The sequence below is a fragment of the Protopterus annectens genome, chromosome 7.part0, assembly GCF_019279795.1.
Source record: "Protopterus annectens isolate FY-2018-M chromosome 7.part0, PAN1.0, whole genome shotgun sequence".
Taxonomy (NCBI): Eukaryota; Metazoa; Chordata; order Ceratodontiformes; family Protopteridae; genus Protopterus; species Protopterus annectens.
In genome coordinates this window covers 415,131,755-415,159,134 of record NC_056739.1, presented here as the reverse complement: position 1 = coordinate 415,159,134, position 27,380 = coordinate 415,131,755, and the positions used below count along the sequence as shown (strand labels likewise).

The 27,380-nt window shown below is 42.4% G+C and overlaps 1 protein-coding gene across 2 annotated transcripts in view; it reads right to left on the bottom strand.

Annotated features, from left to right (window-relative positions):
- Positions 1 to 27,380, bottom strand: part of PLOD3 (procollagen-lysine,2-oxoglutarate 5-dioxygenase 3) — a gene marked incomplete at its 3' end in the record, with an annotated part of 993,531 nt that overhangs the window by 116,886 nt on the left and 849,265 nt on the right. The window contains 1 exon segment of one of the 2 annotated variants that reach the window (XM_044076999.1): positions 18,701 to 18,823. In XM_044076999.1, the coding sequence (XP_043932934.1) occupies positions 18,701 to 18,823 (123 nt within the window). 2 annotated transcript variants of the gene reach the window in all.

Below are 27,380 nucleotides of genomic sequence, written 5' to 3'. Positions count from 1 at the left end.
CCTTATAGGGTGCTTGAGCGAGTTAAACAGACTTTGAAGGTGGAGATAAAGGAGATGTTGGAGCTGGGGGTAATCCAGGAGTCCAGTAGTCCTCTGGCTTTCCCAGTAGTATAGGTATTAAAGAAAGATGGTAGTCAGATGTGTACCCCATGACTTGAACAGATGAAGCTTTAGAACAGCTGGGTGGGGCTAAGTATCTGACTACTATTTATCTGACCAAGGTATACCGGCAGGTGTCCTCGACTGCCATTGCTACAGAGAAGTTAGCTATTGTAACATCTTTTGGATTATATGAGTTTACAAGGATGCCCTTTGGGATGACAAATGCCTCAGCAACCTTCCAGAGGTTAGTAGATCATATCTTAGTAGGAGCAGGAGATTATGCTCGCTCTTATTTGGATGATACTGCCATTTTCAGTCATTCCTGGCAAGAGCACCTTCAACAGGTCATGGAGGTCTTAGGTAGATTAGAAAGGACAGGGTTGACCATTAAGCCTATGAAGTGTCAGGTGGGTATGGCAGAGGTCTCTTACCTAGGATATAGTGTAGGAAGTGGAAAGATTAGGCCAGAACCTGCCAAAGTGGAAGCTATTCAGGCATGGCCTGTTCCTGTTAACAAAAAGCAGGTGACAGCTTTCCTAGGGACAGCAGAGTACTAAAGGAAATTTGTGCCCAACTATAGTACAATAGATGCACCCCTTACTGATCTAACAAGGAAAAACAAGCTGGATAAGGTAGTGTGGACCACAGATTATGAGCAGGCATTCCAGAAGCTTGATGAGGTTTTGGGAGGACTCCCCTGCATTAGCCAGTCCAGATTTCAGCAACGCTAATGCAGAAGGGTTCTCAAGACAGGGTATTGGTTGACACATTTTCAGTCAGCCACGTTTTTCTCAAGTGACAACTTTCTAGTCACTTGAAAACCTAGGCTGAGTCTTCAAAGAGGGGAGAAATGTGAGGATAACGGATATTATTCTCTGTACTAGCATGTCTGGCTGAGGTTTTGTAAACACTTGTAGATAACTGAAAATTACCCTGTGTTATATATGCCAGTCTTACTAGCTATAATTTTGTAAATAAGTTTGTGTTTTTTGATTACTGGTTTAATTTCACAAAGGAGGAGTGACTACAGACCCTGGGAACTATTGCCCAAATAGCCTGACGAGTCTGATATGCACAGCTATGGAACACATCATCATGGACCTAATAAACAAGGATATAGGGAATCTCCAAACTCTGCATCCCACACAGTTTGGTTTTGTGAAGGGTAGATCATGCTTGCACAACCTGGTCGACTTCTTTGAGTCAGTCACCAGAGGTGTGGATGAAGGCAAGGTGGTTCATACAACCAACTTTGATCTGGCCAAGGCCTTTGATACCATTCCCCACTCAGGAATCATAGAAAAACTCACTAAACTAGGCATCAACCCCTATATCACTAGGTGGGTTGCAAACTGGCTCACAGATAGAACCCACAGTGTGAAAGTAGCTGACTCCAAGTCAGACTGCCGACCAGTCATGATTGGAGTCCCACAGGGTTCAGTCCTGGGTCCTCTCCTGTTTGGTATCTGCTTCTCTGAAGTCAGGCCAACACAATGGGACTCTGGCTGACAAAGTTCGCAGACAATTGCAAGTTGGGAACTATTATACTCCCCAAGTGATGTTGACATGCTACAGAAAGACCTCACTGAGACCAACGACTGGTGTCAGAACCATGGCCTTAAGCTCAATGTCAAAAAATATGCTGTCATCCCCTTTGGGAAAAATCCGGTTCCCATGAATTACCACTTCGATGGTAGTCCACTGAACACACAGAAGGCGTTATAAGAGATCTGGGAACACAGGTTGACAGCAACCTCTCTTTTGACTACCACATTACCACTGTGGTCAGAAAGTCCTTCTATGTGGGACATCTCATTACTAAGGGTTTTGCATCCATGAAGAAAGGGGTCATTGTCTTCCTCTACTCTTCCCTCATTAGGCCAGTCATCGAGTACAATGCCCCATTTGGCATGTACCTCACGAGACACCTGCAAAAACTGGAGAGGCCACAAAAGTACCTCAAAAAGAGGATCCTAGGCCTTAAACACTTGTCCTATATGGACAGACTCAAAAAACTCCAACTATTCTCTGTCTCACATTGCCTACTTAGAGGCAATCTTCGCTTGACTTACAAAGCCATGTCTGACCCAGCTCTGTTAGAAATACTACAGCTAAAGAAATCCCAATCCCTCTGCACCACACGCTCCAGAGACCTCAACCTCATTACCACAATCAACAGAAGATGCTGGAGGGACAGGTTCATAACCCAGAGACTGCCCATGCTATGGAATAGACTTCCCATACATGTCAAACAGAGCACCTCACTGGCTCTCTTCAAGAGAAATCTTGACGAGTGGATGGAAAATAGAAAATTCACCCCGGGGATCACTCTAGTGGCTCTACTCAACAGAGGCACTGGGAAATAAGGTCGGGTGGCATGATGCCAGGGTAATCCTATGGGCTAGGCTTCTAAAGGTTCTAGGGCCATTAGCCTAGTACACACCTATGAACCTATTTATGTCAGATGATTCAAACAGTGTTCTTCTAGCTGACCAAATGTACATGTTTTTTTAAAAAAAGAATTCTGAATGTAAATTATGTCAGTCAGCTGACTTAGATGTGATGTCATCGTGTGCCACAGCCGAAAGGAACAGAATCTCCACAGCAGCTGTTTTGTTTACTTTTTAAAGTCTTACATGAGAGAGTACAATTCTCATAACAGCTTCCTGTGATTTTTTTAAAAAAAATTCTGCTACAAAAGCAAGTTATGAGTCAGTTAAAGTAGTAATTCAGCAGTAGTAGTCGTTGTTCAGTTGTCAGTTGTTGATTTCCAGATCAGTACTTATCACTCAGATTTTTCCAAAGCTGTTCAGTAGAAATACTAGGAGTTGTTATTCCAGTGGCTGAGGACTACACAACAGCTTGAAGAGTTGGCATAAATTCTTATCTTGCCTTTTAGAAGTAAGAGTATCATCTTGTCTTGCTGAGTTAATTAAAATTGACAGGGACAGTTAATCTTTAGACAATTAGGGATCTACAGTTAGACAGTTACGAGTTTTTCTACAATTAGCGTGAACGCTATCCTACGGTGTTATTTTCATAATTCCTGTGTATGTTTTAAATTACTAGTTTTTATTATAGCTGATATTTAGAAAGTACTTTTGGTAACATGAAAGTGTTTATGCTTATTGTGATAACACCAGGGCCACAATGAAAAGCCTTGCTGCTCGGATTACATGCTACCTTTATATCAATATTTATTTTACCCAATATAATTGAACACCCCTTTTGAAAGGTATTGTGGTATTTGAGTGGTGGCAGCAGTTACCTTGTAATTTGGGAAAGAGGACTTAGCAGGTAAATCTGTGCCAGTCTTTCCCAAGAGTGTTTGTATGTGTGAATATCAAATATTTAAGAGTGCGTGTGTCAAATACTTAGAACTGGGACACAGTGCTCTGCAGTGGTTAGTGTGAAGACTCATTTGGGGACCTGGACTGAAGCATATAGTCCAGTCCCAGGTTTGGAGCCTGTTCCCGGTGTACTCTTAGGGGAAATTGTGTAGTTCTATCCCTGCTTTCAGTGACACTCCCTTACTGGAGACAGTGGTGAGGACTGAGGCTCATTAATTTCTGCCCTGAGTTTAACTGGGGTTGTCACACATACAATCACACAGGCATGAAGTTTGAGTCTAATGCAGGATTAGCTGAAAACATTTTATGGAACATTTGATAGATGGTTCCAAATCCAATCTGATGGCATATGAATTCCACTCTTCATTAACACCACAGACATTCAGGTTCTGGTTAATGTCTCCAGCACTTTAAGGCACAAGATGGTAAGAAATACCAGCGGAATGCCTGCCCCCTCACCCTGACAGAGAGACGGGAACTAGTTTGAGCTTCATTATCCCCCAATGAATGCCAAATGACTATGATGCTGCACTTCTAATGCAACAGCTTGGCTCTGACCTTGCAGATCTACAGGCTTACTTACACACAGGATTGCCTGTAATAAAAAGCATACTCAGATGCATTGCAAGCAGAGGACTAACCACAGGTAGGGTTAAAAGTTAAAATTCCTCAACACAGAAGACCAGTATTGCTGCTAATGTGCCAGCATGATGACAGTGGTTTCTCTCCAGAGAAGTAGCAGTGACTGGAAAGGAACACATACTTGAGGCAGTGGACGGAATGACATCAGGGATGCCTAGCTCCAGGCTGCACTTCAGGCACAAAAGATCTATGACAGCAGGTTCCAAATTGTTGGTCAAATGCTTGTAAAAGTTGTTCCACCACTAACCACCAAACGTCAAACTCGCTTTCCACAGTACATCATCATAAGACTTCATAAGACTAGACAGAGCACGTTCAAAAATTGAAAGAAACTGCATGCTACTAGCTAAAGCCCTACTAGTTTACCAGATCACAGCTACTTTTTCAACCACTGACAAACTCAGCCCTAACTGGATGATGCCGGATTTCTTACTCTCCAAAAAATATTAAACTTAATTATTACTACTGTGCATTTCCCCCAGCTGCCTCCTATTTCGCATTCACTATTTTAATTCAAAATCAGTATCACTTGATGTATGACAACATTCTATTTTTAGGTGACTTCAGTTTCAGATTTTAGGCCTGAATAAAATACAGTGCAAGCACAACCTCATTAGCTTACTCTAAGACATCAACTTAAACCAAGTCATTAGTGAACCTATACAAGTATTCCAACAAATAACCATTCTCTGTTTGACATTCTTGTTACATACAAATTAAGCTACTAAAATACCCAATAAACAAGCCTTCAAATTTCAGTGAAGGCTGTGACATTCACTTCAAATATTTTCTCAAGAAACTTCTCCCAAAATACCACTTACACAGTCACTTTACAAGTAACCAAGAAAACATTTATAATGTCACAAACTCCATAAACTGGTCTATGTTTTAAAAGTTAAAATGCTAACTATATTACTGCCTCCTTAATCAACAATCTTATTCAAGCATATCAAACCAATTTTACCCTCGAAGTATTCAACTGCACAGAGCCTTACACTTGCATTAGACGATACTCAGCCTTAAAAATACTGAGTGAGCAGAAGACAATACACAGAAAAACAAAACAGACTCTACCTGACCACAGCCATTAGAAAACACTGCACGGGGGGGATAAAGTAATTTACCTGTGGAACAGATAAACCTCTATATTGTGCAATCCTTGGAAAGTTTTGGACAGAAGTAAATCAACTGACAGGACATTTCAAAGCAAATAAGCCCTCTTTCACCACTACCCCTGAAGAATTTGGTATGGAATTCTGTGACAGGTTTCACTTATACATATTCAGAAATACCCTTAATCCATACCCTTTACAACCATGCATCCCATACTTCTCAAAAAGATCTGCCTTACTGAGCCCACCATTGATCACTTGAATTCAATGGACTAATTACCTGGTTACAGAAACTATTCATGGAAATCATGTCTCCACATGTAAATTGATTTAATCTCATCTTTGTACAGTACACATTCCCAAATATGTGAAAGAAAGCTATAACAACTATGTGCATAAATGCTCCAAATCCAACAAAGCCTCTGATTTTCACCCTACTTCCTTCCTCTCTTACTTGTGTAAACTCCTAGGAAAAGCAGTGTGCAATCAACTTATAGATTTGATCCACAAATACATATATTCCCAACAACAGCAAGAATTCATAAAAGTGTAGAATACAAACTATCCTACATATACTTACTGACACTACACTTAAAAATGCCAGTTAAGGCCAAATCACTGATGCCCTGTTTGCTGACTTCACAAAAGCCTTTGACTTTGTAAATCATACCCTTTAAACACATTCCCCTATATTCTCAAACTCTGGCAGATGTACCCCTGAATTTTAGTGCAAAAGCTTTACTATACAGTACAATAACTAGCTGCATTTCTACCTCTTACTCCTTCCCATTTAGAGCACCTCAAAGCTCTACTCTAGTAGCAATCCTGTTCAGCAACAGCAGCTCTTAAGTACTGACTTCAAAATTTACAGATTAACCTGCCTTCTCTGAATCTGCCCCTATCCATGTAACAATCCATATACAATCTCCAACAAACCCAGTTGTTGCTTAATTACAAAACAACTCTCCCTGAACGAACACTAAAAATGTTCTATGGTTTAAACAAAAGACTTAAATACCTCCTCTGTCTTCCCCCTTGGTTAAAATAATAAATATACTGAAAGGGACCATACCTTCAAATACTTACCTCAAGACTTAGTCTATCTACATGCAACAAAGTCCAATATTAACTTAACACTTTACACTGTCACAAAATATTCACTTTTCTTACTCCAGAGGGAAGAAACACCATTAGGGAAAAGATATCTTAGAACCCCAGTTGGAATATGGTCAACCATAGCTTGCACATGCCTAAAAAAAAACTGAAACACCTGCAAATGCTCTAGAAAATCTGCTGTTTTTCCTCCCCTCATCTCATACTGAACACCACTGTATCACTTCAGTGTGCAGACTCTTTCTCCTCACCTTAATTCAGAAAATACTTTTAAATGATATGGTCAACTACCACCTATCATGAACAGATAATAAGAAGTTATGTACCTACCATAACGTTCCATGTTAGTTGTCTTCTCTCGCCTTCTTTCTTGCTTGATGGGTTCGGAGCCGATCCTCGGCTCCACTGCACTTGCTAAGCTCGAGAGTCACTTTTACCAGCTCGAGGCAGCCCCATATCCCATGATGCAAGGCGGTAACTACCCAGATCTCGTTTGACAAAGGGCAATAGCACCAAGCATAAAAACACTTCCAAAAGGAAGAAGAAAACTTACAGGATGGAAGAAGGACCAGGTCTGAATGGTCTTCAGCATAATAATTTCTTATAGGAAGGTCTGTCCAGGCCTGGGGGAAGGAGGGAGGGTCGCAAGAAAGAAGCAGAGAAGACAACTAACATGGAACGCGTTATGGTAGGTACATAACTTCTTAATGTTAAGTTGTCAATCTCGCCTTCATTCTGCTTGATGGGACCAGCCCCTAGCACCTCTATCCTGGGTGGCTCAATGGAACAGACTCTTGAGGACTGTAGAGCCAAAACTGGCTCTGTCCCTGGAGGCCAAGTCCAATTTATAATGGGAAACAAAAGTATGAGGAGTGGCCCAAGTGGCCGCTGCACAAATAGTGTCTAAAGGAAGTCTAGCTTGAAAGGCTGTAGAAGTAGCTAAGCTCCTAGTTGAATGTGCTTTAGGTTTTGAGCACAGCTGTTTTCCCCTGAGCAGATAAATTTCAGAGATGACCGAAGAAAGCCATCTAGACAAGGTCACTTTAGAGACAGGAAGGCCTTTCTTATTATCCGCATAGGAAACAAAAAGTTGATCAGATTTCCTAAATTTTTTTGTTCTGTCCAAATAATATCTGAGTTGACGGTGGACATCAAGATAATGTAGTTTTTGTTCGGCTCTGTCTGAATAGTTTGGGAAAAATACAGGGAGATCAATGGATTGATTCAAATTGGTCTTTGAGGCGACCTTAGGCAAAAAGGTCGGATTAGTTCTCAATGATACTCTGTCTTTGTGAAAAACCAAATAGGGGGGTCGAACCGATAGAGCATGAAGTTCAGACACCCTTCTGGCCGATGTAATAGCTACTAGGAATAAAGTTTTCCAAGAAAGAAATTTCAGGGAACAAGAAACAGCTGGCTCGAAGGGGAAGAATCAAGGATGTCAGCACTAAATTTAGATCCCATTGAGGAGGAGGATTCCTGATTGGAGGCTTTAGCAGGAAAATTCCTTTCAAGAAGGCCCTACAGAGCCTATGGGACATAACATTGTGATCTGCAATCCCGACATGAAAGTTCGAGATAGCAGCCAATTGAACTCTGACTGTGGAAGAAGAGGAGCCTGCATGAAAAATCTCTGCTAAGAAGTCCAGGACTGCCTGAACAGGGGCAGTGAAAGGATCAATATTCTTGGCCTTAGCCCAATAAGAGAAACGTTTCCATTTGCTTGCATAAATCCTCCTGGTAGAGGATTTTAAAGAAGCTACTATGATGTCTCTAACAGGGTTAGAGATCAAAGGAAGCCTGGCTAAGGAAGGACGTGGAGCAACCATGCTGTGAGGTTGAGAGAAGGGATAGACTGGTGCAGCTGACCGGATTGGTGAATCAGAAGATCTGGCACTGGGTCCAGATGCCACGGCTGCACCAAAAGGTGACGATGGAGGAACGGGAACCAAACTTGTCGAGGCCAGTAAGGAGCAATGAGAATCAATTTGGCTCTCAAAACGGTTGCTTTCTGGATAACTTGAGGGATCAGAGGAAATGGAGGGAAGGCATAAAGAAGTCCCTGGGGCCAATCCTGGGTCAGAGTGTCTCTGGGGGGATGGCCTGGAAGAGGGAAGAGAGAGAAGAAGTCTGGGCATTTGCTGTTTTGGGGAGTAGCAAAAAGATCGCAACATGGACGACCCCATTCCAGAAAAATCTCTTCCGCTATCGATTGCTTGAGAGACCACTTGTGAGGCATGAGAATAGCTCTGCTCAATCTGTCCGCTACAATGTTGGTTTTCTCAGGGATATGCATTGCTACCAGAAACCGATGAGAGGAGATTGCCCATTGCCATAGTCTGAGCGCTTCTCGACACAAGGGTTAGGACTTGGTTCCGCCCTGTTTGTTGATATACCAAACTACAGACATGTTGTCTGTGTGGACTGCAATTGTCCCTACGGGAAGAAAGTCGTTGAGGGCTTGCAACGTTAAAAGCACTGCTCTCATCTCCAGGACATTTATGTGCAGGTGGTACTCGAACGGCTGCCACGTCCCATGAACCATCCTGCCCTGATAATGACCGCGCCACCGGATCAGGGAGGCATCCGTGGTGACAGTGGCTACCGGGGATGGGGTACAAAGTGTCTGCCTTGGTGAACCTGGGGAGATGTGATCCACCAAGCAAGATGATCTTTGCAAGTCTGTGTCACCAGAATCTGGTGACGCATTGGAAGTTGTTGGTACGACCACTGTGTGAACAGCATCCACTGAAGAAGGCGCATGTAGAAGCGAGCCAGGGGAAGAAGAGTAATGGCCGCAGCCATGAGGCCTAATACCTTTAGAACCATTCTGGCCTGTACTTTCTTGTTGGCTAGAATGATCCTGACATGACTTTGAATGTCTGAAACTCTTTGATCTGTAAGGGTAGCTGACATCCGAACAGTGTTTAAGTTTGCGCCTATGAAAGTAATAGACTGGCAGGGCAATAAGGATGACTTTTCAAAGTTGATTGAGATGCCCAAATGAGAACAAAGATTTATTGTGTAATCCCTGGCTTGAATAAGCTGATGCCTGGTGGTGGCTGACAGGAGCCAGTCGTCGAGATACGGAAACACCTGGAATCCTTGACGTCTCAGGTGAGCCGTGACCACTGCCATGCATTTGGTGAACACTCTGGGGGCTGTGGTGAGACCAAAGGGCAGGGCTCTGAACTGGAAATGACTGGACCCCAGCCGAAAGCGGAGAAATCTCCTGGAGTGTCTGTGAATTTTGATATGATAGTACGCATCCTGAAGATCTATTGAGCACATCCAGTTGTCCTTCTGTAAGAAGGGCAGAATTGACTGAAGAGTGACCATTCGAATCTTGTCTTCCTCACAGACTTGTTGAGTCTGCTGAGATCCAATATTGGTCTCCAGTCTCCCGTCTTTTTGGGGACCAAAAGAACCTTGAGTAGATTCCGGCTCTGAATGGTCTGTTGTAACTGGCTGAATGGCTCTTTTGCAGTAGTTTTGAGACTTCTAACTCTGCAATTTCCCTTAGACCGGTGGTACATCTGGAAGGGAATTTGAGGGGTAGAAAGGACTTTCCTCGAAAGGAATTATGTAACCCTTGGATATGATCGACTGTACCCATCTGTCTTGAGTGAGGGAGTGCCAGGCTTCTGGGTACAGTGATAATCTTCCCCGACTGCCTCCAAGGAGGGACAGCCGGGCAACATCTCAGGGATGCTGAAAGGGCTTGTCAGAGAGAGGCTCTCTGTTTCCCTGGTTTTTTGGGCCCCCTCTGCCTCTAGAGCGGCGTCTGTTGTTGTTGCCCCCTCTGCCTCTAGGGGTAAACTGACCACGTGAATCCGGCGTGACTCCTTGGGATTTGCGGAACCACATTTTGCCACCTTTCTGTCCTTTGGGGTAAGGTCTAGAAGGGGTGGAAAACGGACTCCTACGGCAGAAAGAGTCTTGCCGTCCTGCTCACACCTGGTCAAAGTTTCCTTCACTTGAGGGCCAAACAGAGCTGACCCATCAAAGGGAGAATTTGTGAAGGACGCCTTAAAGGGATCTGCAAAGTCACATAGCCGCATCCAGGCTTGGCGCCTGAGAGCCACACCTGTACCTGCGGCCCTACTGGCTCCATCAGCAGCATATGATGTTAGCCGCATGGAGGAGTTTGCAATGGAATTAAGGGTTCCTAGCTGCCAAGCAATTTTTCCTGAGCCCCTGCAGCTGTAGGATCCTGTACAACATCACCTAGCTCCTTAAGGATATCCCTTTGGAGTCTGGTGAAGTGACATAGGTAATTCAGCGACGCATAGCAAAGGTCGCTGAGGAAAACATCCGCCACCGTACCTATCCATGGTCCTAGAGTCCTTATTAGGAGGATGGACGGTACGGAAGGATCTGCAAGTTCCTTCTTGGTGGCAGCAGCCACCACCATGGCATCAGCAGGAACACCCTTAGTGAGGAATTGCTTATCACACGGGCAGTAATAAATTTTGAAGGCCTCCTAGGGACTGGCTCTACAGAGTCAGGAGCAGCCCACGCCTTTGGGCAATAACCTGCATAAGGGGTCGAAGGCGGAGACACCCAGGAGGTGGAGGGCCGAGATCCAAACGCCTCTAGGTATACTGACTCATCCTCAGAGGGATTATTGGTGGGCCAGTTTCCCTCTGTCTAAGGAGTTCTAGGATGTCTGAGAAGGAGACATCCTCAGAGGGGATCTTGGGGATCCCTCTGACTCATCTAAGTCAGTATCTGAAGTGATAGACTCGGGAGTCTACATGTTTCCTCTTACAGGTCCTCTTCCTAGGAGGATCTCCCAAACATCAGGAGAATCCTTGGAAGAGGGGATATTCCCAATGGGGAAACCTGAGGCGGAGGATCTCTGGGTCCTGTAGCAAGAGAAGTGGCAGAGATGTCAACAGGCACTATAGAGGGAGGAGCTAAGGGAACAGACTGCTGGCTGATACCCGTGGCCAGCACACTCTTCATCACCTCGAATGCTCCCCTCCCAGGAAGGTCCGAGAGAACCCATTCAAGAGCTAGGAACTCCAGGGACCACCGAAAGGGAAGTCTCCGAGGCAGATGTCGGAGCAGAGCTCACCAAGGCCGAGGCTCCAAGGGGAAGAGCGGGTTCAGACAAGGGTCCGATGCCACTCACCCCTCGGAGGAGACCATGGAAGCCCGCCACGAATCCCTCTAAGGAAGGTCTCAAGAGGAGATAAGAGTAGAGGCTGAAGGAACAGAAGGGGTATCTGTCCCTCAGCCGTAGCAGTAACCATTCTCAAGACTCCAACTCCAAGCTTTGGGGTAGAGTTGAAGGAGGAACTGCAATGGGGTGTGGACCAATAGCCGTCTGTTGAGACAGGCTATGTAACATTTGGGCCAGTGCCTGTGACTTAAGTAATCTACTGACCACTCTCTCTAAATCATGGTCAGAAAGCCTGGATGACCTTGAAGATCGGCTCCGATGGCTCTGTTCCGAGAGGAGAGGTGAAGCCGGAGCCGAAAGTATCGGCTCCAAGGAAGGAGACCTAGACCTCTTCCTCGAAGGAGCCATCGGAACCGATGAAACTATTGAACCTGTCGGAGCCGACAACTTATCGGAGCCGACAGGTAGCTGATGCATCGGCTCCAGCCGGAGCCGATACAGCCACAAAAGTAACGGTGTCGGAGCCGATCGGAGCCGACACCGATGCCTGAGCCACATGGTGGTCGGAACCGATCGGAGCTGACACCGAAGTGGTTGAACCAGAATCGGCACCGATAGCCATCGGTGCCGAAGGCTTAGTTAAGCCAGAATCGGCTCCAGCCGGAGCCGATCTCGACTCAGAACGAGTCGGAGCCGAGGCCGCAGGCTTGGACACAGAAGCCTGGGCCTTGGAAGACTTAGAAGTCTTGGATGGAGCCGACTTAGCCGGAGAGCCCTCCGGCTTAAGAAGGCCCCTCAAAATCAACTTATTTCTTCTTTCCTGCAGGACTCTCTGGCTGAAAGAATGACATATAGCACAGGAGTCCTGCAGGTGAAGAGGCCCCAGGCAATACAGGCAAGAAGTGTGACCGTCTGTCAGAGACATTTTCTGACAGCACGAGTCACACTTCTTAAAGCCTGAGACCCTTTCTTTAGACATGGTGTAAACACAGACACACACACCAGTCAAAGAAATTAAATTAAATATACCAAAAGGTATAACTAGAAAACACACACACACACCCTAACGGGGGGGGGGGGGGATGGGATGGGTGAAAGTCTGACTAAAAAAATAAGAAGAGACAGAGAATTTTCTGTCAGAAAAGGTTTAAAACTAATATAAAACTAATAATTAAGGGTTTTTTTGTTAAAAGGGGCTAAAATAGCAAAGTAGCAAATCACTTACCAGGAGCTGGTAAAAGGAGGACCTCATCAGTGAAGCGGCAAACAAGATCTGGGTACTTACCGCCTTGCATCATGGGATATGGGGCTGCCTCGAGCTGGTAAAAGTGACTCTCGAGCTTAGCAAGTGCCGAGTCGGAGCCAAGGATCGGCTCCGAACCCATCAAGCAAGAATGAAGGCGAGATTGACAACTTAACATCTGTCTTTTAACAAGGCCATCAACCACCCCATCTGAAACCAGCCACACCTTTTCAATGTATGGACCTAAACTCTGGAACTCACTAACAACTAACCTGTGTAATGACTTTTCCTATGATACATTTAAGGCTAATCTAACCAATGACCTCCTGAAAACAGATGCCTTTCACTGCTTTAAAGTACCTTAAGGCTGCAACATATGTAATCATAAATCAAAGCTTTACCTTACTACAGCTCTACATAACCACACTTTTCTGTATTCAACTCTCTTTTGTAAATTCATTTCAGTTCCATCCTGCATCTCTTTCTACCTTATGTAATTATAAATCTAAGCTTTCTAGCATACGTGAAGCAATCCTCTCAATCAATTAACTTTCTCTTTCTACTCGGCAGGAGCGCCAGGTATCCATGATCACTATACTTAAGTTACATAAACCAACATATATCTCATTCAACTCCAGCATTTTACACATTTTGGGTTAGTAAAAGTTATATTTGACCTACTAGCTTAGCCTGGATTTACACAATAGTGTATATCAGGCAGAGACCTCACATAAGAAGACATCTATTGTATCCAGTGAAATCACCACTGTGTCCAATCATCCAGCTCCACTCTTCCCTGTGGTGGCCAGGTTGCATACCCTAAGCTGTCCTCCAGCTCAGAGTTTTATCTTTAAAAAAAGTGAGAGGAAGCTGCAAAAGTTTTTGTAGATAAGCTGTCTAAGCTTAGGAAGTCTGTCCACTGATCCACCCACACAGCAGTGTAATGGTCCTACACTAATAAGACACATTTTCTTGGACTGAGTTTGGTTATGTTGATCATGAGGAATTAATTATGACTGATTTATCTGTGCATCCTTCTTATTTATGACACTGTTAAGGATGGCAAGCTTTCTGCTGCTATTAAAAGAGGCCTTGATAAATACAATCCGAAAAAAATAAAACTAGAGAGAAATGGTCCTCACCTCTCGGAAATTATTGTACTGTTTCTAACTTCCCATTTATTGGAAAAGTTAAAGAAAGGGTAGTTTATGCAAATATGTTTTCAAACCATATGTCTCTTGGCCTCTTAAACACATATCAGTCCAGTTTTACACCTAAGAAAAGCAGTGAGAGAACCCTCCTTTGACTGGTCTTAACCTGCTGATGGTGCAAGATCAAAGGCTACATTCATTCTTGGCCCTCCTTGAGCTCTCAGCAACTTCTGACACCATAGACCAATGGATCCATCTGGAGCACCAGAAATAATGTTTTTGGTTTACAGGATCTTTATGCAGGTGGCTTTCGTTTTACCTCTCAGGTCATCCACAAAAGGTGGTGTCCTTACCCTGGAATGTAGCCTCCATTTTGCCTCATTGTTTGCTTTGTTAATGTCAGTGAAGGAGGTCACCATGGACAAGAGATAACTATGATCAGCTGCACGCTGATGCTATCTAGTTACTTCTCCTCCTTTCAGGAGACTGTCATTTCAATACCCTACTGGACTGATGTAGAATCAGATCAAATGTGATTGTCAAAATCTGAGGCAATCTTAATTCATGCTACTATCAGTTCATCCATACACACATTACATCTTCCTCTGCACTTTCCCTTGATTACCTATTGTGGACATCGGTTGGAATTTGTGATCTTGATGACAGACTGATGCTTAAGAACCATTTGTAACTGTTATTGCAATGTCTTATTTCCATCAAAGGCATATATCCCAAATCAATAATTTACAATGGACTTGGCAATGCTAATTCATACCTTGGGGATGTTTCAACTGGACTACTGCAATGCTGTTACATTGGACGAACAGATGGTGGTGACCTGGTTTGTGTGCAGCAGGTGTAGAATTCTATTGAAAGATTAACAGCTGACAATTCTTGAACAAGCCATATCATAACAGTTTTAAAAAGTCTTAATATGACATTAGTCTTAAAGTCACTGTGCTGAATATAGCCAAGTGGACACTTTTCTGATTCTCACCTACTATGGCCTTTAAAACATGGATCCACCCTAACTAAAGAAGTTGTTGAGAACCTTTGCTCCAGCAAAGTACCTCAGATCTCATCAGGTTCCACAGGTCCATTTGGAGGCTTCTATCATTTTTTGTAACCTTTTACCTAACTTGCCTTGGTCTTGTGGGTCCAGCTATCTTGCCTGACTTGGGTAAGCAATTCCAAACATTATTTCAAAATATACCTAACTATACATTTTAGGATGGTCCATCTGAACTCGAGGGATAATGTTCTAGCTATACAATTTTTATTTTTTAATTTGCTTATTCAGTTTATTTAGTCTTAGATACTGCAGTATTAGTTTAATTTTAGGTGTGCCACTGTATATATTATTCTAAAATATATAACTTTTAATAGAACTTTAGGCATATCAATAAATAAGTTAATAAATAAATGCTAACATCCTCAGCATGTGCCTTTCTTTCTTATACTCATTAGGATGCCTTGGAATAAAGAAGCACACTGGTTTGCTATTAATCTTAGAATACATAATGGTGGAAACTCGACAGAATTATAAAATTACCAGCCAATAGCTATACTATCACCATTATCAAAAATACCCGACAGGTGCATCCATTCACAAATCTTGAACTATCTAATAACCAACAATCTTCTAACACTCAACATGGTTTCTGTCCTAATAATTTACTAACACCAACCAAGTTTACTAACATTATTAACCACCACTGCAATGATGGCAATTTAGTTTCCCCCATCTTTCTTGATCTGTCCCCCATTCTAAACTCGTAACCACACTCTTGGAACTTAAACTTAGCCATTCTGCATTTTCTTGGTTCCAGCAATATCTAACTGGACACTGGCAAGCAGTAAAATGGCAAAAAATGTCTCTTCATTACTGCCTGTAACCTTGGGAGTTCCACAGGGATCTATTCTGGGCCCTCCTTTTTATTATCTTTACTAACAATCTTCATAATGCCACCCCACCTGCCTCTGCAGTTCAATATGCAGATGATTCCAACCTGATTTGTGCTGCCCCAGCAATCCAAAAAATCACCAGCAGTCACTTAATGCTGTGAAAAATTGGCTAAACAATGTACAACTTACATGTAACCCTACCAAAACAAAACTCATGCTCTTCTATCGAACTAGAGCTGCAGACGCCCACCCACCATTCAAAATCTCATCATTAAACCATGCAATTATTTCTCCAGTTTCCCAAACAAATCACTTGAAGTGGTCATTGACCATAATATAATATTCGACATACACACATCACAGACCATAAAAAAGTTCACAAAAAATAGAAACCCTGTACAGAAATTGAGACTTTCTAAATAAATCTTCAAAAGTCACTATAGCAAGAACCCATATTATCTCTACGCTACTATACGCCTCACAAATTCTTACAAACATTAAGAAATCTGACCTAGCAAAACTCGAAACTTGCTATAATAAAACTGCCATTATACCACAATAACAAATTTCAGATCCCGTCATTGTTTGGCTTTAAAAAACTATCATGGCGTGAACTACGAAATCTACTTACTTATAATCAATTCACCTCCGTCCATTGAATACTAAATCAGCCAGAAAAAATATCAGTACTTCAAAATCTACTAATATACTACTCCAATGAGTATATTGTGTTCCAGTAACAAATCCTACCTACATATATCCAAACCTAATAATGCAGTTGGAGTTTCCCTTTACTCCAACTGCATAGCCAAAACTTGGAATTCCCTGCCATTAAATATCAGAACAATTACTAACACTTCTCAAGTCACACCTATCAGAATCATGGACATGCTCTTGCACAAACCCTGGTTAGGAAATAGATGTCTTAAGGCAGGTAAAGGAACACAACCTGTTATTTTTGTATTTGAATAGTATAACCCTACCAATCATATGTATACTTAACGTGCTTGTTTTCTACCTACAATCACAGGACTGCTATTATCTGTATTCTGTCTAGACTATATGATTGTATCAGTAAAATGTACAAGATGTATTTTCATTTTGTACTTGTATCTGAGATTGAATCAATACTTGTATCTGTACGCTGTATATGTATGTTACGGTTATTTATAAATGTGGAGCTTTTCTCCTCGGGCCTTCGCTGAAAAAAGACATTTTGTCCAGTCAGACTTTCCTGCTAAATAAATGTAAAATAAAAATAATAAATAAACACATGACATATTCTCTCCTTCCTGCGACACAGTCAAGCATGGAGCACTTCTGAAAATATTGCTCACTACAGTTACGTTAAAACGAACTAAATAAATAAATAAGCAGAGCAGTACAGAGGCGCATCACAATTACCCACTCAGTTATACCTGGTGGTGTTTTCTAACACAACGTTTATAAAATTATAATGGTAAATCACACTGTTTCTCAAAGACAGTGTGATCAATATTTCAGAAATCTGACAACTACTTAGTTTAGGATGCAAACCATACGTGATCTTGTGAGTGAATGGAGTGTCTCATCCAGGAATTCCCAGATTCTGTGACTTGAGAAAAACTGGGCAAATTGGATGCAGGTATAGAAGCCATCAGACTCAGTGCTGCAGAGTGGGGGAAATGGAAATAAAAAAAAATCAGGTTTGGATTGGGTTTCTGCAATGGTGCTGAAGGATCTGGTGTTTAGAGCATCAAATTACTGATCCCATACTGTTTGGTTCCACTGCAAATCTGTGAATCCTATTACACTGAAAATGTATTTCGGTGAATCCTTGCCTAATAAGACCTCTCTTTTCTCCTTGGAGGAACATGTCAGCCCTGAGTGTAGTGGGGAGCTTTGCCCCAACAAATCTTCCTGTTGTACATTAACTACCTTTGACGCTTCAACATGTTGGGAAGGGGAGAAAAGAGTAGTTCTACCAGGTTTGCATTCATCAAAATGTATGCTCGACTTAACAGGATTTCCTGAGTCACTGAGCATTCACCAAAATATATGCTCGACTTAACAGGATTTCCTGAGTCACTGAGCATTCATCAAAATGTATGCTCGACTTAACAGGATTCCCTGAGTCACTGAACACCAAGCAAAAACATGAAGTCACGTTTGCATTTATTCACTTTGCCACATCATCCCCTTTTTTGCAGGGCAACATAGGTTTTATTTATAATGTTCAACTTCTTTTGATTTTTTTTTTTTTTTTTTTGTGTGAGTAAACCTTTGCGGTTCATATCATATCTGCAAAAGTCTAGTGGATCACGACTTCCGTCCAGTTTTAATTGCACAAACAAAATAAAAAAGACCAGTATAGTTCAGGGTGAAATAACAGACTTTTCTGTACATCATCATTTTGGTTGGAGTTGCGGGGGGGGCACAGAACTTCACTAAATCAACTCTTTATGACCTATACCAGGTGCCCTTCTGCTCACAAGTTAAAGCAAAATGCACAACAAAGATTCTGCAGGTACAACTACATATTTATATTATGAAGTGACAGTATTAACACCATTCATGCAGAGAAGCCAGTTTGTTGCTGGAATACATGATGGGGTTAGCAAACTTAATTGGCATGATTTTGTACCCTTCATGCTATAGCAAATAATTCTGAAGTAAAGACATCCATCCATCCTTCATCCCCTTTTTCACATTTTGCACATGGGGTCGGGGGTGTCACTTCAACAGTGACAAATGCATCATACTGCTAGGTCATGAACTCTGCAACTTCACAATTTTAAAGAATTCCACCAAAAACAAAATGTTGAACTTTTAAATCACTTTAATATTACATCATTAAAAAGGCAACAATAAAATGCATTTTATACATGTACAAAACTGAAGCACTACAAAGTCATGTGCTTTTCAGTTATTAGGCTTCAAAATAATTGGATTTTTACCTTTGTATGATGTCTTACCTCATGTTTACCTCCTGACCAGTCTCCAAAGTTCTCCATTTCCTCCACGAGTTCATCACACATCTTCTCGGTAAACACTGGAAACCAGTAGACATCTGGACAGGGCTGTGACAGAGAAACACCCTTAGGTAGGGAAAGCACATGAATTCAGACCAAGACTATTTTAATAAATACTTTGTATTAATCTTGGTCGAAGTCAATACACCCAAAGTCAGCAACAGCTTTACTAAAAGTAATGTGGACCCTAACACATTTACAATGATAAAAATAACTGCAGTAAAATGGATTCAGAAAGTGAAATTAGCACTCAGTCCAAAATTATTCTATTTGCTTGATATAAAATTAATTAGTTCTACAATTTTCTTCTTTGTTATGTACTTTCAGTACAGAAATATCACTGCATTTAGCATAGAAATAACACTGTAAAGCTCTTAGAATTAAGACAGAATGCAAAAGTACAACAGCTTGTAGCATAATTATGCATTTAAACATAATGCTCAAATTAAACTCGCTATTAAGACATAGGGAAGTCATACCTACAGCCCAGTAAAACAAAGCTATGTATACACCAATGAAATATACTTTGTCCATGGCAATTATAAGCACTACATCAAAATTCATGTATTACTGAGGCAGAGTTAAGCTTATTTTTAAAAGACAGTGGAGAACTAGGCTGTTGGTTAAGTCAGGGTCCACATCTTATCCACTAGGTTGACAAGTGACAAAGTGGTCATTATTTGGAATAAAAGTCTATGAAAACCCCATGCACAGCAGTGAAACTACCTTTGTGCATGCCACTGAAACAGTTGTGTGCATTAAATGAAACTATCCATATTGGCACAAATGAAACAGGCCATTTTCCCAGTACCAATGATGTTCCATCGGTGCAATAAGAACATAAATGTTTCTGGCAGCTCTGATGGTATGTGATCTTCAACAGCTCTGTAAAAAACAAACTGCATACTCCGGAAATGCTCAGCAGAAAATAAAAAGGCTTTAATAATCCACCACAAAGCTTTTGGGTATGTGCACCCTTCTTCAGTGCAGTTTTAAAAACAACATCATGATACGAACTCCACTTTATAGGGCAGTTAAAAAGTAATGTGGCACAGTTATTATCCATCATCAATAATAAAACTTTTCAGAATAAAATATAATGTTAACATACATAGACATAAATAATGTAAGCAGTTCTGCTTCATTTTCAAAATAGGTTTAATACTAACCACTGCGTTAATACCTGGTGCAGAATCAGCTTGTAAACAAATGATCCAGTTACATTTACAGACCTCAAGCCTATTATTTAAATCTCCACCCCTAATATTCTTGGAAGCAATTTGTACAGCTCTAAATCTAAACTCATGCTCATTTCCTCTCTACTTAGTATGCTTGGCCAAGGCATTTGTGATAACACATCTCCATATTTCTGCCAGATATTCAATAATACAGTCCTTAAGTTTACATGTACACTTGCCTATATAGAATTCTGCATACTTAGTACATGTAGCCAGACAGACAATATTCACTGCATTACAAGTTGCAGAACATCTAAAACTAAACGTTCCACTTCTATTAGGATGTACAAAATTATCATCAGTAAAGTACAGTTGTGTACACTTACCATAAATGTAGATGTTCGAGTGTATTCACTGTTGCAGTCATCACACTTGGGTTATCTGCCTGCAGGTAGCCCTCAGGCAGCCCAAATACCAGAGACTTATATTTCTGCGTCAGCTGCTGTCACTTCAGGACTGACGTCAGGTCGTCAGGGGTACAAAAACAGGCAGCCAATGCCATTACATCAGTTTTTCTTGCCCCAAATGTCAGAAGCCCCCCAAATAGGGAGCTAAGTTATGGTGGAAAAAACACCACCAGTAAAACGTAAATACCAATAGCCCTGTAAGGGGTGAGTAAGAGAGACAGAGAAGGAAAGAGAGAGAGAGAGAGACAAAAGGGGGCTGGAGGGTGGGAAAAGTACAGTTTTGTACCTACCATAAATGTAGATGTTCGAGTGGTTATGCTGCTGCAGTCATCACACTTGGGTTATCCTGCCGTCAGGCGGTCCCTGCAGTCGGCCTGAATTCCAAAGCCTTGGTCTGGCGTCGGTTGTTGTCGCTTCTTCCCTGATGTCAGTGCGGCAGGGGTATACAAGAGGCAGCCGACGCCATTTTCTTCAGTTTTTCTTGCCCCAGATGTCAGGTGCCCCAAACTAAGAAGGCAAAATAAGAAGCTTGCAAAACATACCTTAGTGAAAAACAATAGTACTAGTTGTAAGCAACTACACCATATAGACATGCATCCCAAAGGTTGATGTACATGGAGGTATAATAAAAGCCTTGTTAGGTAGAGGGGATGGAGGGAGGGTAACCTGGACTGCAGCAGCATAACCACTCGAACATCTACATTTATGGTAGGTACAAAACTGTACTATGTTCATCGTGCTATGCTGCTGCAGTCATCACACTTGGGTAGAGTCCCAAAGCTATGGTTGGGTGGTAGGAACTAAACTGGGTTAGGTGCAGCTAAGATGCCCTGCAGAACTGCAGTGGCAAACCCAGCTCTGGTTTTTGAATACAGAGGAAGGTGGTAATGCTTGGTGAAGGTGTGCACTGAACTCCAGGTAGCTGCCTCCAGAATGTCCTTTGTTGGGACTCCTCGGAGGAAGGCTGCTGAGGTTGCTGTAGCCCTGGTAGAGTGAGACTTAATACTAACAGGCACTGCTTTCCCATGGTGTGAGTAGCAAAAGCAGATGCAATGTGCTATCCATTTGGAGATGGTCTGTTTTGAAATAGCCTTTCCTTCTGAGCCTGGTGCATAGGACACAAGGAGTTGGTCAGATTTTCTGAAGGCCTTTGTCCTGTCCAAATAGTAACGTAGCTGTCTGTGAATGTCCAAAGAGTGAAGGAGTCTTTCTCCTTTAATCAGTGGGTTTGGATAAAAGGTGGGCAAGTGTATGGTCTGATTGAGAGCCACACTGGATACTACCTTTGGCATGAAGGAAGGGTTGGTGCGTAAAGATACTCTGTCCTGATGGAAAATGATGAAAGGTTCCACTGCCATAAGAGCCTGCAGTTCTGAGACTCTGCGTGCTGAGGTGATAGCCAGCAGTAGGGCTGTTTTCCATGACAAATATTGAAGCTCTGCTGAAAAGGCTGGTTCAAAAGGAGGAAGTGTTAATTTTTCCAGCACAAAATTTAGATCCCAAGTTGGAATTGGTGGTTTTCTGGGGGGGTCTTATATTTTTTGCCCCTCTGAGAAACTGTCTTAGCAAAGGATGAGAGAAAATGGGAGGAACCGTGTCATAATGAGCTGAAATGGCTGAAGCATGGATCTTTATGAATGAGAAGGAAAGGCCTTTGTGTAGCATCTCAGCTAGATATTGGAGTATGTGCGGAATATTTGGGATGCCAGGATTTAGGCTTCTGGCCTGGCTCCATACACAAAATCTTTTCCATTTGTCTGAGTAGGTTTTTCTGGTGCTGGGCCTCCTGGCCTCCAAAATGACATTTTGGACGTCCTTTGAGAGAAGTGTTGTTTGATAATTTAAGGTATTTTCCAAGCAGCTAAATTTAAGGTCCTTAGTTGACTGTGAAGGATCTGAGAGTTTCGTTGGGTTAACAGCAGAGGGAATTGAGGTAAGATCCATGGAGGACTGCGAGCCAAGTTTCGTAGTAGTGGGTACCAGTGTTGACGTGGGCAGTCCGGAGCAATGAGGATCATCTGTGGTCTCTCTGATCTGGCTTTCAGTAATACCTGGGTCAGTAGAGGCAGAGGTGGGAAGGCGTAGACTGACAATGCTGCCCAACTGAATGATAGGGCATCCACTTTCCAGGCTAGGGGATGAGAAGTCCTTGTGCAAAATTTTTGTAGCTGGCAATTGTATCTATGTCTGGTGGTCCCCACCTTTGAGGTATCATTGAGAATACTTGTGGGTGTAGTCTCCACTCGTGAGGGTCTGTCAAATTTCTGCTTAATTCGTCTGCCAATATGTTCTCCTTTCCTGGCAGGAATTGTGCTTGCAGTTGTACTTGGGAAGTTAATGCTGTGTTCCACAAGTCCATTGCCTGTCTGCATAGTGGGTAGGAGTGCGTTCCTCCTAGTTTGTTTATGTACCACATAACTGTGGTGTTGTCTGTCCTTATTAGAAGTTGTCCTGGATGCAAGAGGTCCTTGAAGGCTGTTAGTGCATTTTTTACAGCTAGCATCTCCTTTTGATTGATGTGTAGTTGCCTTTGGTTTGCAGACCATTTGCCCTGTATGCATTGTCCTGCCATGTGTGCACCCCAGGCATAGTCTGATGAATCTGTTGTCAAGGTTTGGTTTGCTGGAGGTGAGACAAAAGGAAGGCCCTTGTTTGCTTGGCATGCTTGAGCCCACCATAGAAACTCTTTCTGAAGGCAGGGAATGAGAGTTATACTTGCTTCGAGGCTGTGTCTGTGTTGGGACCATACACTTTTTAGGTACCATTGTAGTTTTCTCATATGCAGTCTTGCATATACAATTAGTTGAATGCAGGATGCCATGTACCCCAATGCCTGCAGGAATTTCCTTGCAGTGAGCTGGGTAGAAGTTGCCATCTTTTTGAAGTACTGAGCCAGGTATTTTTGCTTGTCTGGCGTGAGGTAAGCCATCTGGGCCATTGTATTCAACTGGCACCCAGGAAAATTATTTCTTGTGAGGGTATTAGTTTTGATTTCTTTTTGTTTACTGTGTACCCTAGGCAACTTAGTAACTTTGTTACAAATGCCAGATGCTGTAGTAGGATGTCTTTGTTGTCCGCTTGGATCAGGCAGTCGTCCAGATATGGATAAATTTGTATTCCTCGTTGTCTGCAGTATGCAATTACTGATGCCAGGCATTTCGTGAATACTCTGGGTGCAGTAGATAAGCCAAAGGGCAATGCAGAGAATTGATAATGCATTTTGCCTGCCAAAAATCTGAGGTATCTTCTGCAATCTTGTCTGAAAGGGACATGCAGGTATGCCTCCTGGAGGTCCAACGTTGCCAGCCAAGACTCCTTACCCAGCATGGGAAGAAGCTGCTGTAGTGTGAGCATTTTGAATTTGGGAATGTCCAGGTACGTGTTTAGAATTGAAAGGTCTAAGATGGGTCTCCAGGCTTTGTCCTTTCTTGGTACTAGAAACAGTCTTGAGTAAAATCCTTGACCCTGCTCTTTTGCAGGTACCTTTTGAATTGCCTTCATGTTCATGAGAGCTGAAATTTGCTTTTGTTCCTCTGCCCATTGGTTTGTTGGCAGATTTGGCATGCCTCTCATTCGTGGTAAAGTGTGAAAATGAAATCTCTAGCCTCGGGTAATAACATCCAGAACCCATTTGTCCTTTGTTATGATATGCCAATTTTGTGGAAAAAGAGCCAGTTTTCCTCCTAGAGGTGCTGCCTGGGCAATTTTGCTTGGCAGGCGAAGAGGAAAGTCATTGAGTTTGTTTTCTGAAGGGTTGAGATCTGTCGTCTCCCCCTCTTTGAGTTGTTGTTTGCCATTGTCTAGGCCTGAAGGTACCTTGTGCCTGGCCTCTGCCCCTAGGGCGTCTGTACCTGCCCCTTTGGGGTCTGTCTGAAGCAGGAAAGGACCAGTTTTTTGATGGCCAGTTTCTGCTGAAGCAAGGAGATTGCACCTGTAAAAAATATTTAACTGTTTGCATTGATTTTGCCTTTTCTTCCATTTTCTTTAAAACTTCCTCTGCTTTGACACCAAATAATGCATCCTTTTGCAGTGGAGCATCCAGTAACTTTGCTTTGACATGTTCTGGTAGGGTCTGCTCTTTTAGCCAAGCATGTCTACGTAGTACAGACCCTGTGACTGCTGCTCTACATGAGGCCTCCAAAGAATCAAAACCACACTGCAAGGTATGTTTTCCCACATGTTCTGCTGCATGCAGCAAATCCTGCATCCCTTTGGAATCTAGTTGATCTGTCTGAGGGATCATTTTCTGTTTTAACTGAGTACTGCTGGTATTTAATCATGTGGAATTGGCAGTTTAATGCCCTCATGGCCAAAGTGGCAGAGGTATACACGTTTTTCCCCCAATCTTTCTAATGCCCTGGAATCTCTTTCCACAGGTAGTGGATTTTTAGCAGTGGAGGCCTTAACCCCTTTGGGACCCTGGGAAATGGTTTCTGGGTCTGCAGCAGGGCTTTTATATAAAAACTTGTGAGAGTCAGGGACTCGGTAGTATCTGTCTGGTTTAGGTGGTGCTGGAGGTAAGGAATCTGGATTTAGACTGGATTCAGTGTAGACATCATCCAGAATGTCTAAAACAGGAGGAATGGCTAAGGGTCTATGCTGAGGTAGAAGAAGAAACTCACAGAGTCTTTTCTTGGAGTCAGAGTAATCTTGTCCTTCCCAGTGGAAATGCTCTCTCATGGTGTGCAGGGTTTCCCCAAAAGAGAAGTCTTCAGGGGGGGAAACAGAGGGAATAGATTCCTCAGCATCTGAGTCTTCACAGAGAGGGAAGGGGTCATCCTGTTCCTCAGAGTCTGCTGAGGAAATGGATTCCTGGTCAGAAGGAGGTAAATCTTCCTCCAGTCTAGGCCTTTTGTCAGGAGGGGGTTGGGAACTCCTGATAAGGGTAATCAGGTCCTCCGCCATTTTGAGCATTTGTTTTTTAGGCATAGGGGCCTGTGTGGGAGTCTGTGGACCCGGTTTCTTAACCCTTGGAAGCCTAGCGTATGACTTAACGGAGAGAGTCGTCGGTTTAAAGATGCCTTCTGAAACCGAAGGCCTGTCCATAGTCTCCGGATCGCCGCCAGGGCTGGCGTCCACGAGTTGAGGAGGAACCGGCTCCAGTGGCCCAGTAGATTCTGTCTGAGAGGTAGTCGCATTATCTGCCTGCAGGTAGCCCTCAGTTGTCCCAAATACCAGAGTCTTAGTATTTCTGTGTTGGATGTGTGATGACTGCAACAGTGAAACACGAAGAACATCTACATATTTACAACTCACACAATTATAACATGGGTAAGTTCCATACCTATTTACCTTAAGTCTATTTTCACTACACATCATGCCTTTATAGCAAAGGCGTTTCTTGAGATTAGAACAATTTCTATAAGCAAAATTAGGTTTTGACCCAATAACTGATCTCAGTTCTAGCATAATTTCTAAACTACTCCAATTCTTCAAAATAATATTTTTCATCTTATTCGTTCTTCTATTAAAAGTTGTAGTATAATGTAAAGAACCTTGTCCTCTCTTACACACAGTGTCATTATTCTGAGAACTATATTCCCCAAAATAGGGTTTAGCCAAATAACAATGATCCTTCAGAACATTAGACTGAATTTCATTCAAAAAATCTTCACTATGACCTCTTTATTTAAACTCTTCCAGGATTTAATTCATTTCATCATTGTATAAGGCACTGCTAGTATTCAGCCTGCTCACTCTACATAGCTAACTTTTAACGATGCCTTTGAAAATATGAGGGGCATGCATACTGTTCCTATGCATATATCTATTTGCCTGAACATCTTTTCTGTATATAGATGTTTCATTGCTACCATTTAACTTTATCAGCTTCACATCCAAAAAATAAACTTCATGAGCAGAAAAAGTAGATTTAAACTTCAAGATATCAGTTTTAGTGTCTAATTGCCCTCCCAAATCAGGAAGACATCACCCACGAATCGCTTATAGAAGGTCACCCTGGCACTAAAACCTGGGGGAGCATTATCCCCAATCTATCTTCCCACTGAGTTAGTGTGAGGTTAGCAAAGGCATTGGCAATGGAGGTGCCCACTCCCACACCAGAGGTCTGCAGATACAGCTGTTTATCATACAGCTGTTTATCAAGAATGAAAACATTACTTTTTAATACTAACTCTAACAACTCACATAAGGTTGCAACTTCCTTATTATGCATTTCATTGTGTACATGTAAAATTTCATGTATAGCATCCACATCAAATTCATTAGGAATAACTGTAAATAGAGAGTTAACATCTAAAGTCACGAAAATAAAGTCATTATTTCTTTTATGGACATCCCATTCAGAGAGTTTGGTTAAAAAATCTTTTGTATCCTGTACATAACTTTTAACCTTAACAAGATATCTACTAAGTACAGACGGTAAATATAATGATATTGGTTCAGTTACCCACCCCCCACCAGACACAATCGGCCGCATGGATGGTTGGGTCAAACTTTTATGAATTTTTGGCAGTCCGAAAAGAACACGAATAACTGAACAAGCGACTGTAAAAAGAATTAAACAAATCAATCATAGTATCATTCATAAGCTATAAATCATAGATAGTCATTGTTACACCCGTGCCCTGGCCCAGCAATCAAGGAGCCTCAATCCTCACCACCAACACCAGAGAAGGCATCTCATATATGAGGAAAGGATAACAAATACACACAGTAAAGTGTAATTTCCCTTAAGAGCACACAGAGATCACAGTCAGTCCAGGGCTGGTCGCTCCATTGCTCCTCAGGTCCCCAATAAGACTCCGCACTGGCAGAGCTATAGGGTCCAGATCTCAGCCTAGTGGGCAAGCTAAAACCTCTAGCACCCTCTCTGTCCAACCAGTGCTTTGTGTCCCTGCCCAAGTAGCTGACACACACACACACACACACACACACACACACACACACACACTTTGAGATAAGAGTTTATACAACCACACAGACACCTCTGAGGAATGCTGGCACAGGTTCTCCAGC